This window comes from Narcine bancroftii, chromosome 1 (assembly GCF_036971445.1).
Source record: "Narcine bancroftii isolate sNarBan1 chromosome 1, sNarBan1.hap1, whole genome shotgun sequence".
NCBI lineage: Eukaryota > Metazoa > Chordata > Chondrichthyes > Torpediniformes > Narcinidae > Narcine > Narcine bancroftii.
Genome location: NC_091469.1, coordinates 432,243,870 through 432,256,234, shown reverse-complemented (window position 1 = coordinate 432,256,234; position 12,365 = coordinate 432,243,870). Strand labels below are relative to the sequence as shown.

Genomic DNA, 12,365 nt, shown 5'->3' with positions numbered 1-12,365 from the left:
AGTGACTGGAGGAAGTCAACATGTCAGGCAGTGCTTGGGGAGAAAGTAGGAGAAATTAGAACACTGATTTTCCTCATTTCAGGTAACTCCCTCCCCTCTCTCTTTCCATTACTTCTTTACCCTCGACTGTACTTGGTTTACAAACTGCATGCCGCTGTCTCCCAGCCGCAAGCGGTTGGAAGAATCCTCTGCCCTGGCATCCATCAAAGAGAGCAGCCTTGGGCAGGAGCGGGGACATCGGGCTCCCAGGCAGGAGCAGGGACCATAGTCTGGAACGGCAGCGGTGTGGAGTATCGTGGATCGGCAGTGGGAAGGTGTTGGGGATCGGCGATGGCTGATGCAACTATGCTGTTTTTTAGTTTATTCAGTTTTGTTCTGATAACCGAAAAATCCAAAAAAGAACAGGCAACATCTGGTCCCAAGCATTTTGGATATGAGGAAATGTACTGTAGTACAAAACATGTAATATTATATGAAATTGCCTTCTGCTTGCCATGAGTTGCCATTAGTGTTGCCTAGCGCCCCTTGCAGTAAGAGAGAGAGAAGCAAAAGAGTGTCCCTTTAGAGTTACTGAGTGTTCGTGAAGGTGCATTCTTTTTCATATTCTTGCCCTTTCTTAAGTTAAAGGAATTGTTTGCATTAGTTAGGGGAGGCAAATTTTCCAAAATACACCTGTATAGAAAATGCTAGCTGCCAGAATCTAAATTATCAAACTGAATTCATAAACTCTAGATTTTTTTAATGAGTATAGGGATAAAGAGATTAGGTAATTGAACACATCAGATATGCATTTCATAGAATATTGCAGCAGAAGTGAGACAGAAGGATTGTACCTTTAGGATGGCCTTTAGGATATAAGCTGGCACAAGGGATCAAGCAGAAAGGAGGAGTAAAATGGTCATAATAACTTTAGTCAATGAGAAGTTGGAGAGGGGTAGCTGCTGACAGGGAAAAGCTGGTGTTAATAAAGGAAGCAAAATGGAAAGTGAGAAATAAAAACAGGGTCAGCACCAAGGGGGGCATTCATGCGCATGAACCCCCCCCCCCCATAAGGTGCTGTACCCCCATCCCACTTGGCGCCATCGGACGCTGTCAGCCCCACTTCCGGCCACGACACTAGCATGTGTTAAGCATCTCTAGTGTCTAGATTGATGCATGCTAATGACTCCATTCACCCCAGCCACGTCCGTCGGCACAGTTAAGTCCCATGCATCTGATAGCAAAACCCTCCCCCCATTAGCATATTTTTACTCAACACCCCACCCCCCCCCAAAGTGAGTTCTCAAGAGCTGGAATGTGCCTACCTCTAACATTCCAATGACCCCCCCTCCCCCTTTCCAACAATCATTCTGACACCGACCTGGGAGAAAAAGAAGAGTAAAATGTTAGAACATAAGAAAGGTCAGAGTATGTGGCCCAAATGCAGGTTAGTCATTCAAACACATGGAGTATGAAGAATACAGAATCAATTGCATGTGCAAACTAAACATCAAAGTTATGACATAGCACCCAATTTTGAGTCACACATGCAAAATGTTCAGGATTGAGAACTGAAAGTAGCCGCAAGGTGGAAACGAATAGACCAGACATTTGAAAATTATCTCAATGATGTAAGTAGCTCTGACAGGAGGAAAAAAGAATAGTGAGGGTTTTATGTGCAATAAATATTAACTGTGATTTAAATTTGAATGCCATTAAATTTGGGTTGTACTTAAATTGTACTTACAACGCAGAAGAAACATATTCCAGCCATTGAGACAACGTGCTGCTCAATTATGCCCAATTAACCTTCAACCTCATACATTTGGAGGGTAGAAAGAAACTGGAGCACCCCAGAAAAACCCAAACAGGCCACAAGGAGAACGTACAAGCTCCTTTCAGACAGTGCCAGATTCCAAACGGTGCTGTAATAGCATCGTGCTAACTGCTACATCTCAACTTCATTCCTTTCCAAGTGTTTTGCTCCGGATTCAAGTATTGTTACAAAACAAATGGCAGCAAATTCAGTACAAATTGGCAATCAAAGCCTCATGGTTTGATTCATTACTCTACTGGGTTGCCAAGACCCTTTACTAGCCAGGAAAATTTAGGTATTTTGTAACAAACTACTATATTGAATGTTGTCTCTCGTCCATGTTTGAGAGAATATCTGGATCGGTGATTCTCAATCTTTTTCTTTCCACTCACATACCACTTAAAGTATTTCCTATGCCATAGGTGCTCTGTGATCAGTAAGAGATTGCTTAAGGTGGTATATGAGTGGAAAGAAAAAATTTGAAACCACTGTTTTAATCGTCCCTAATTGACTTTTTAGGTGCATGGTTTCATAACTCCAAAGGAAATAGGCCAATGACAAATTTTCTCAAGGAAAATATTTCAGTAACAATTGGTTCCAGAGCAGTGATTCTCAACCTTCCCTTCCCACTCACATATCACCTTAAGTAATCCCTTACTAATCACAGAGCACCGATGACATAGGGATTACTTAAAATGGTACGTGAGTGGAAAGAGAAACGTTGAGAACCACTGATCTGGATAAAATACACTGAGGAATCATTGAGGTGGAGGGGAATGTGATGGGTATATATTGAGAGAAGCACATGGTTTTCAGACCCAATCAGTCTTGTGGTGAAATGGTTTAACTCCAATGTGGAAGCCTCTTTTTGATTTGCAAAGTTTGTTCATGATGTGGTCTGAAAAGCTTAGTGTCACATGTAAAATTATGATTCTATATAATTTAATGCAGTAATTTGTGTGAAATTTGCCCCAAAGCAAACTCAACCAGTTTACTGGATTGTTCGCTGTTTGGAAGAACAGCAGATATTCATCGAAATGAAATATTCAACAAAAATATATAACTTTATGACTTTTGTGGTACACAGCATCTATATTTTTCTTTTCCTATCATTTCTGCTCTCCCACTCCTGCTGTTCCTCTTTGGAGCCAAAGGTGGAATCATAAAATACATGTTAGTCCATCAAAAAATAACAGCATAAATAACTTTATTTTGATTTTAGTTCTTACTTCAAAGTTTAAATTTATTGTCAGAGTACCCAGTGACATCACATACAACCCTGAGATTCTTTGTCCTGTGGGCTAGGCAGAATTTCTAGGCAGAAGTGGAAAAAAAACTGTACTCAAGAAAGGATACATATACAAAAAAGACACAAATGTAAACAAACTCACTGTGCAATGCAGGAAAGAAATATTTAGTAATAAATAATGTGCAAAGTAAGAATTCTTAAATAACTCTCTCATCGAGTTTGTTGTTGAGGACTCTGATGGTAGAAGGGTAGCAACTGTTTTTGAACCTGCTGGTATGTGTTCCTGAGGCAACAGCAAGAACAGAGCATGTCCTGGGTGGTGTGGATCCTTAATGATTGCTGCTGCTCTCTGACTGATGCGTTCTATGAAGATTTCTCCATGGGGAGAGTTTTGCCTGTGATGTATTGGGCTGTGTCCACTACCTTTTGCAGGGATCTTCACTCGGAGGTATTGGTGCCCCCATATTAGGCCGTGATGAAGTCATTAAAACACATTATAAACATTAAAACATTACAGAACTGTACAGGCCCTTCGGCCCTCCACGTTGTGCCAAACTGTATAAAAGTGCTAAACCCTCCCTACCCTATTACCCTCTCCTTTCATCCATGTGCCTATCTAATAGTCTTTTAAAGGTCCCTAATATTTCAGCCTCTACCACCACTCCTGGGCAAGGCATTCCACACCTCAGCAACTCTCTGTTTAAAAAAAAAACACCCACGATGTCCCCCTATTCTTCCTTCCCTTAATCCTATACATGTGCCCTCTAGTTGCTGTTTCTCCCACTCTAGGAAACAGGTATTGGCTGTCCAACCCATCTAGACCTCTCATAATTTTGTAGATCTCGATCAAGTCCTCTCTCATCCTTCTACACTCCAAAGAGTAAAGTCCCAGCTTTGACAACCTTGCCTCATAAGTCATGCCCTCCAATCCAAGTAACATCCTGGTAAATCTCTTCTGCACCTTTTCCACAGCTTTCATATCCTTCCTATAATGAGGCAACCAGAAATGGACACAATACTCTAAATATGGTCTCACAAGAGACTTATAAAGCTGCAACATGACTACTCTTATACACAGTCCCCTATTAATGAAGTCCAGAATCCCTTAGGATTTTTTTTTAAACTATCCTATCAACCTGAGCAACTACCATGAGGGATGTATGAACATGATTCCCAAGATCCCTCTGTTCATCCACACTCTTAATTAACCGACTGTTAACCCTGTACTCAGCTTTTCGATTTGTTCTGCCAAATATATCACCTCACACTTGTCTGGATTGAACTCAATTTGTCATTTTCTACTTTTTACATACACATAGAATGTCTTGAGGTTATCCTTAATTTTACCTGCCAAGGCCTTTTCATGCCCCCTTCAAGCTCTCCTAATTCCTTTTAAGCTCATTCCTAGCTTCTATATATTTCTCATGAGTCCTATCTGTTCCCTATATCTAACATAAGCTTGCTGCTTCTTCCTCTCTACAAGTCACTTTCCCTGTTTTGTCATCCATGGTTCCCTTATCCTACCATTCTTTCCTTGTCCAAGTGGGACAAACCTGTCCTGGACCCAGCTCAATTGGTTCCATAATTTCCTCCACATTACTTCTGTGCTCTCCCTCTTGATCATCTCTTTCCAATTAATATTCCCTAGTTCCTCCCTAATCATTTCATAATTAGCTCTTCCCCAGTTAATTTCGCTCCTATTTAGCCTGAGTTTGTCTTTTTCTATAGCTATACTGAAGCTAAGGGAGTTGTGATCACTTTCCCCATCAAGAGGTCTACAACTTGACCCAGTTCATTAGCCAGCACCAGATCCAGCATGGCCTCTCCTCTCATCAGCCCATCTACATTCTGCGTCAAGAATCATTCTTGAACACACCTAACAAATTCAGCCCCATCTATCCCCTTTGCAGATAGGAGGTCCCAGTCAATATTAGGGAAGTTAAAATCTCCCATGACTACAATCCTGTATTTTCTGCTCCATTCTAAAATCTGCCTGCTTATCTGTTCCTCAGTGACCTGGAGAATATTTGGGGGCCTAAAGACTACTCCCAGCACAGTATTGGCTCCTTTCTTATTTCCATCCATACTGTCTCAATGGACTCACCTTCCACAGTGTCCTCCTCCTGTACAGCTGTGATGCTATCCTTAAGCAACAATGCCACTCCCCTCTTCTTCCTCCCCTATTTTGTTTTTAAAACAGCTATACCTGGGTACCTGCATCATCCAGTCGTGTCTTTCCTCCAGTCAGGTTTCACTAATGGCTACAACATCACGGTTCTATATACTGATCCAAGTTCATCCACTTTATTCCTTATACTCTAGCATTGAAATAGACATATTTCAACCTTTCTGACTGGTTGCATTTATGATTTTCCCCTTCCTGTCTTTCCTCAACATAGGACTAGTAGCATCCTGCTTTTATCCTAGTGTCTGCAATCACTATCTGATTCCCTCCCCACCAAACTAGATTAAAATCCTCCCCAACAGCTCTAACAAACCCTCCTGCTAGGATATTTGTCCCCTTCCAGTTCAGGTGCAACCCATCCTTTTTAATAGAGGTCTGACCTTCCCTAGATGTGTAATAGTAAGTCAGCAGACTTTCTACTACACATCTGAAGAAGTTTGCCAAGGTTCTTATGTCATACCAAACCTAAGAAATAGGACCAGTAGACCATCCAGCCTGTCGAGCCTTCTCCATCATTCAATGTGATCATGGGTGATCTGATGATATTCTCATCTTCACCGATTTCCCTTCCCCCCCCCCCCCCCCATATTTCCTTAATTCCCTTACTATGTAAAAATCTGTCCAACCTTATCTTAAATTTATTTACTGAGGTAACCTCCACTGCTTCAATGGACAGTGAATTCCACAGATTCACCAACCTCTGGGAAAAGCAGTCCCTCCTCACCTCTGTCCTAAATTTACTATCCTGTATCTTGAGGCTTTATCCCCAAGTTCTGTTCTCCCCTACCAATGTAAACAACTTGCCTTTCATAATTTTGTTTCTACAAGATCCCCTCTCAGACTTCTAAATTCCATTGAGTACAGTCCCAGATGAGTAAATCTCTCCTCCTCATAGGCCAACCCCTTCATCCCTGGAATCAACCTGGTGAACCTCCTCTGCACCACCTCCAAAGCCAGTACATCTTTCCTCAAACCTCCACAAACTCCTGAGAAAGTAGAGGTGCTTTCCTCACAAATGACATTCACGTTGGGTCCTGGAAAGTCCTCCGAGATAGTGATTTGCGTTTTGCATAAACCAGCATTGATACAGACCTCGAAATGGAAATGCTTTATGACTATTAGAAAATAAAGTGAAATTCTGTACTATGTTTTTAATAAGAAAATTGTGTATCACATTTTTTTCTCTAATCACTCATTCTTTCTTTCAGTGACTATACGAGCACACCTAACTGGCTGGCTAATGACCTTGAAGAAGACTTTTGTGCTGGCACCCAGTTCAGTCCTAAGGATAGTTCTTCTCATTACAAGTCTGATTGTGCTACCATATATGGGGTCAGTATCAGTTGTGGCTATGATTAGAATACCATTCTTCGAAGGACTTTGATGTTGTTATGAATCGGAAATTGACTGCTATACCTGTGACATCTAATATCAGCATTGGTTTAGTTGGTTGCCCTCTCACACAAATACCTCTCTCTTTCAGCACCAGGCCCACATCTACTCATATTTAATTTTGCTGTTTGCTTACCAAAATGCATTATCTTGGAACAAATTTCATTTGCTACTTTTGGCTCTCTGCCCTTCATCAGTGACTGAGTTGGTAAAACTCTTCCTTGTCTTGAAGTAAGGTTGTTCTACCTTCAGACCCTACACCAGGACCACACAAAAAAAAACCCAAAAAAATCTGGTACTGAGTGAATGCTTAACTCTCAAGAGCAAGATGAAACACTATGGTCAAGTCTGGCTTCTCAGGTGGGCATAAAGTAAGTAGCGTGTATCTGATTGTCCTGGCCACTACCTAGACCTCAACCAATCTAACAAATAAAAAGTGGTTATAAAACAAGTAGCAGTAGCACAACGCCTTTACAGCATCAGCGATCGAGACTGGGCTAGGGTTCAAGTCTTGCGCTGCCTGTAAGGAGTTTGTACGTTCTCCCCATGTCTGCGTGGGTTTTCTCTAGGGCCCTGGTTTCCTCCCACTGTTCAAAATGTACCGGAGGTGTAGGTTAATGTGGTGTAAATTGGGCAGCACGGACTTGAGGGCTGAAATGGCCTATTACCATGCTGTGTATCTAAATTAAAAAAAAATATTAAGTGTTTGAAAGACCTTGTTATGTGTAAATTAGCTAACTGATTATTTACATTATATCTTTTTAAGAAATATTTATCTAGCTATAAAGATTTCTTGGATAAACTGAGCTGTTTCTCTTTCACTGAGATTTTCATTAGCACGATCTGTTCAGCTGGCAGACCTTTCTTTCAAGGTTTAGAAGAGATTCACTGAATCACAAGTAGGAATGCTGAAGTTTTCCTTTGAACTGGGGGCAATTATACTTTTATCAGTTATGGTTAAATTTGTAATTATTACCACAGAATTACTGAAGTGATTTTTAAAAATTTCTGATATTTAAAAAGTTTTGACTGAATGTAGAGTTCCATTAAAAGACACTCCATTTGAATTCTAATTCTATATCTCAGTCTTTTTAGTGGAATTGAAGTTCATTGCCAACTGAACTTCCTGCCTGGGATATTTTATTTAGGAACGGAGAGGAAACGGCAGTTAGTTAGCTTAATGTCTATTAGCATGAAAGGATGTTAGAAATTAACATGAGCGATTATGCAGGGTACTGAGAAAATTAAAGTAATTGGGCAAAGCCAATGTTTTTGTGAAAGGAATATCAAATTTGAATACTTGTTTTGTGACAAAGTAACATGTGCTGTTAATAGAGGGAAAATGGTGGATGTATTGTACTTGCTTTTCCTGAAGATATTTGATAAGTTCTACATTAAAAGTTGTTGCGAAAACTAAAAGCTCATGGTGAAGCAGATAAAATATTGACATGAATAGAAGATCTGTTGGACAACACAAATGGAGGGCAAGCAAAAATTAGTCTTTTTCTAGTTGGCAAGAAGCCACAGAGACATTTTGCAATTTATATAACTGACTTCAGTGAAGGCACCAAAGGTACCATTGCTAAATTTGCTACAACACAAAGATAGATAGGAAACAAGTTGTGAAGAGGATACAATGGGATACTGATAGATTGAGTCCAGTGAACAAATACCCAGTATGCAAGTAATTAGGAAAGATAACACAATGTTATCATTGATCACTTAAGTGGACAAGTTGCATAGGCCATTCTGGACTGCTGTATACATTAATGTGCACGCTGAAGCAGACCAATAATGTGTTGCAAGCGTTGGAGGGAAGTAAACAAATACTTGCAATTAGTGGATCATCTTTAGTAGAAAGGTTTCTATTGACTGGGTTTGTAACTTCTGGAATTTGGAAGAGTGATATGCTGAGACATCTTAATAGGATGTCATTATCTAAAAATTAAGTGACAATTTCTTAGAAATCTTAGGTTTGGTGAAACTTTTTAAAGACTGTTGGAATATATATTTGAATATTAAGGCAGCAATTACCTAGCTATGTGGGTTGTAAAAATGGGGCTGAAATCTGATCAGATTAGTCATAATCCTATTCAAAAGGTAGAGCAGGATTGAATGATCTATTACACTGCTCCTAATCTGTATGTTTCCAAAGTGAAAAGAGCAAATCATTATCAGAGTGAAATTAATCATCAAGCAAACCCAACTCAGTCATTCAGTTACTAACCCTGTATGAAATCCATCTGCACATTATGTTGGGAGGGATGGGATCAAGGTCCACATTCTAGTTCATTTTTCGTACAAGCATGACCAATTCCCAAGCAGACTGGGTTTTTTTCTGATTTTTATACATCTTGCTTTTAATTTGATGGTGTATTTAATCACTTTTCTGAATTGACAAACAAAAACATCATATTGTTAGAGCATTTAAACAACAAATGCAAATCATAAGCATCTCTTGTGGACTATTTGAGATTTACAGATCTTTGCTCAAAAGGTACTTTGTCACTCAATTAGGTATTTTGAAATACTTTATCCAACCAATAAATTACTGGCAGGTTCCCAAAAGCATTTTTGAAAGCTACATTTATTAAAATCTAAAACATTTTTGGTTAAATTGCAGTTATTTATTAGATATACTGGAAATGGTCTGTGTACACATGCCATTCTTATTTTCTCTTCATGTTGGAGATACAGTACAGCACAGTAACAGATCCTTTCAGCCCACTCCACCCCAATACACCCATGTGACCAGTTAACACCAGTGGGAAGAAACCAGAGCATCCAGAGGAAACCCACACAAATACTAACCCCTTACTGACAGCACCAGATTTGAACCTGGATCGCTGGCACTGTAATAGCATGTGCTAACCACAACACTAATCATGCCTCAATCTAAATTATAAGTTACTTAGTAGTAACTGCACGTACTTGCTTCTGGAGTTAATCTGTGCTTGTGCAGTAATGTGTTCTTTCCCAGGTTGTCCACCTATACCAGTCACCATTCTCCTATCACTTTGTTGAACTTTGCAACCTCCCTTTGGATAAAAGCATGGATTTTACCTTAGATATTTCAAAACGTACAACTTGGTTTTCCTCCACTTACCCCTCCAGCCTTGATATTGTTGCCATGCATCTGCCTTCTTTCTGCCAGCAGATACAAGCCCACTGGTTCAACATTTCTACAAAAGATGATCCACCAATGCCAGATATTTATTTAGTAAACCTTGTCTTCAATGCTTCTAATACATTAACATTCATTAATTTAATCAAATAATTTAGCAGTTGTATTTGGCTCCATATCCTTTCTAAATCATATTTATCAAAGGGCACGTCGTTATCTCTTGTGTGGGTTCCAAAATAAAACCCATGATCAATGTTAAATTAGGGGAACAGAAAATAACAGATGTATTTCTCCCTTTATTTTAAACAAGGATAAAAATGTCTTTTGTCACCATCCTTATATTCAAGGATTGAAAATACATTTGATTTGAGCAGAAAAGCTGCATCTTAAAATGATGTAACAGCATAAAAGTCTATTTACCAGGACTACATAAATCATCCATTACTAATTCTCCCAGAATCTATACTAACATTGTACTCACCAGGAGGACAAACATATTTAGTGTCAATAGATTATTTTGTTATATCATTCAGTATCCTGACAATATTCATGTAAAACCATAACATACTTATTTAGCAATATGCCTTTGCCATAGAATGAATTTCCCATTTCCCCCCACTACTTCACCCAATCACACTGCTCTTATTAGGACAACTATTTTTCTCTTAATATACTTGAAAGGGAATCTAAAGTTCTTCTTTATGCTAGTTTTTTTCTCTATTCTTATTTCACCTTTTTTGCATGTGATTTTCTTTAATTTCTACTTTTATTCAACCTGATTCTTCTGGATTACCAAATTGAAATCTACTACTGTATTCATCCTTTCAGATGTCTTTAAGACCTGTTTGCAACAAAAAAAAACAACCCCTTTTTAAAACTGCCAAAGGGAAGTTTAATGCAACTGTCTTTGAAACTGCCTAAAGCAAAATGTAATAGATTCTGGAAATATTAATCTCGTCATGATATTCTTCTGTAGAGTCATTTCGGGTCACTGCCTGAAGTGTTCTCATGAAAGTCTGATAATGATTGCCCAAAAAGTAAAATACTTTAGATGTTAAAACATAGAATATCAATATGTGAGAAATACTCGGGCGCTGAAGAAATGTCAGGTCTGCTGGTAAGTTCTCTTTACTGTGAATTAATAACTGACCAGTTAATTCCCTCAGGTAGCAGTCGCTGCTTGATTGAAAAATTACCTCCATTCATTTGAAGCATTAAAGTAAAACAAAATCATGAAATGTAGCAATTAATGGGCTTCGGTAATAAACTATCAAACCAATTGAGTTACATAATTAAGTTTTGTCCTTTGTAATAACCAAAGAAAGTTTTTTACCTTTTTGTACAATACAAATATATCTTAGAAAGGTATTTTTGTCTCTCCTCAGAGTCCATGGTGCTTCTTTGGGAGTTGGTTCACTTCTTGCTGGTTTCCTGGGAGAATCAGCAATGGTAGCAATAGCGTCTTGTTATGTTTATCACCAAGAGGTAACATTTTTCCTACACTTCATTTCATTGCTTTTTTTTTCCTTTATGTGGTAAAACCATGACGATACAGTCCAAATACTCTTCTTGACAGATTTCAAGAAGTTCATTTTAATGCTCTCAGGGTAGTATCAATTCACCTTTAATGGAATTGGGTGCCTGGAGAATGGACCTGCCAATTCTGAATCACTGCTCCTTTGTTTCATCTTTCATCATTAGACAAGGTTGAATAGACTAAATGAGAACAGCTTTTACTAACTTGACAGTATTAAATTCACTCTGATGTTTAAATTCAATATGATATACATTTTCATTTCTCAGTACTGACCACGAACATAGTTAGATGCATCAAAATCTGTTTCTTGAAGAAACGTGTATTCTATTACCCAACCTACTAATCCCAGCAACTACAAGCTATGATATTCTCTTTATTACACTCTTGCTTTTTCCAAAGCCTATTAAACAGACGAACAGATCACACATTATGAAAATGCTTTTGTACTAACCAGATTAGAACTAGACATCAACACTTTTACAAGCACAGAAAAACCTTGGTTGAGAAAAAATGTTCCGCACAAGTAATATTTCTCCGATGATTCATCATGCATGATTCATACATAATCATACATAATTCATTAGATAGTAGAGGTTATAAATACTCCATCTACAAATCATCAACTTTATAGCCTTACAGCGTATTTTTATAGTCCCATTACAGATACTGATTTTGTTACCTTTTGCTTGCGTCAGATTGTTTTATTAATAGTCATGTACTAATATTCAAGAACAAAGTCCTTCTCAAAAATAATACACCTTCCCCTTTAGCTTGAGTACTGAATTGTTCTGACAATTGAGGAAACAAACTGGCCAAATACTCCTCACCCTCCCTATTCAACATGGGTCTCGACATTTACATCAGCATCTTGTTCACAGAGAACTAGCTTAAAGTGCAACTTTACATAAATAGATGTCTCAATTGTATAAGAATTTTATTTAATACATAGTACAAATCTGATACACTGCACATTTCTTAATGTTAACAGTCCACTCAGCTATCTTACATTTTGCCAGTTGAATCATTCCTGATCACTGTTTGCTCACTTTTGGCCTAGACTCTCATGTTAATGGTTTCACGTTC

The 12,365-nt window shown here is 38.6% G+C and overlaps 2 protein-coding genes across 6 annotated transcripts in view; one reads left to right on the top strand and one right to left on the bottom strand.

Annotated features, from left to right (window-relative positions):
- Positions 1-12,365, bottom strand: part of LOC138751660 (ubiquitin thioesterase otulin-like) — an 81,207-nt gene that overhangs the window by 5,039 nt on the left and 63,803 nt on the right. The window lies entirely within an intron of this gene.
- The window catches only part of LOC138751661 (progressive ankylosis protein homolog B-like), a 143,543-nt gene that overhangs the window by 126,033 nt on the left and 5,145 nt on the right, over positions 1-12,365 (top strand). For all 5 annotated transcript variants that reach the window (XM_069914244.1, XM_069914243.1, XM_069914241.1 and 2 more), the window contains 2 exons: positions 6,438-6,561; positions 11,131-11,230. In XM_069914244.1, coding sequence (XP_069770345.1) covers positions 6,438-6,561; positions 11,131-11,230 — 224 coding nt within the window. The remainder of the gene's footprint in view (positions 1-6,437; positions 6,562-11,130; positions 11,231-12,365) is intronic.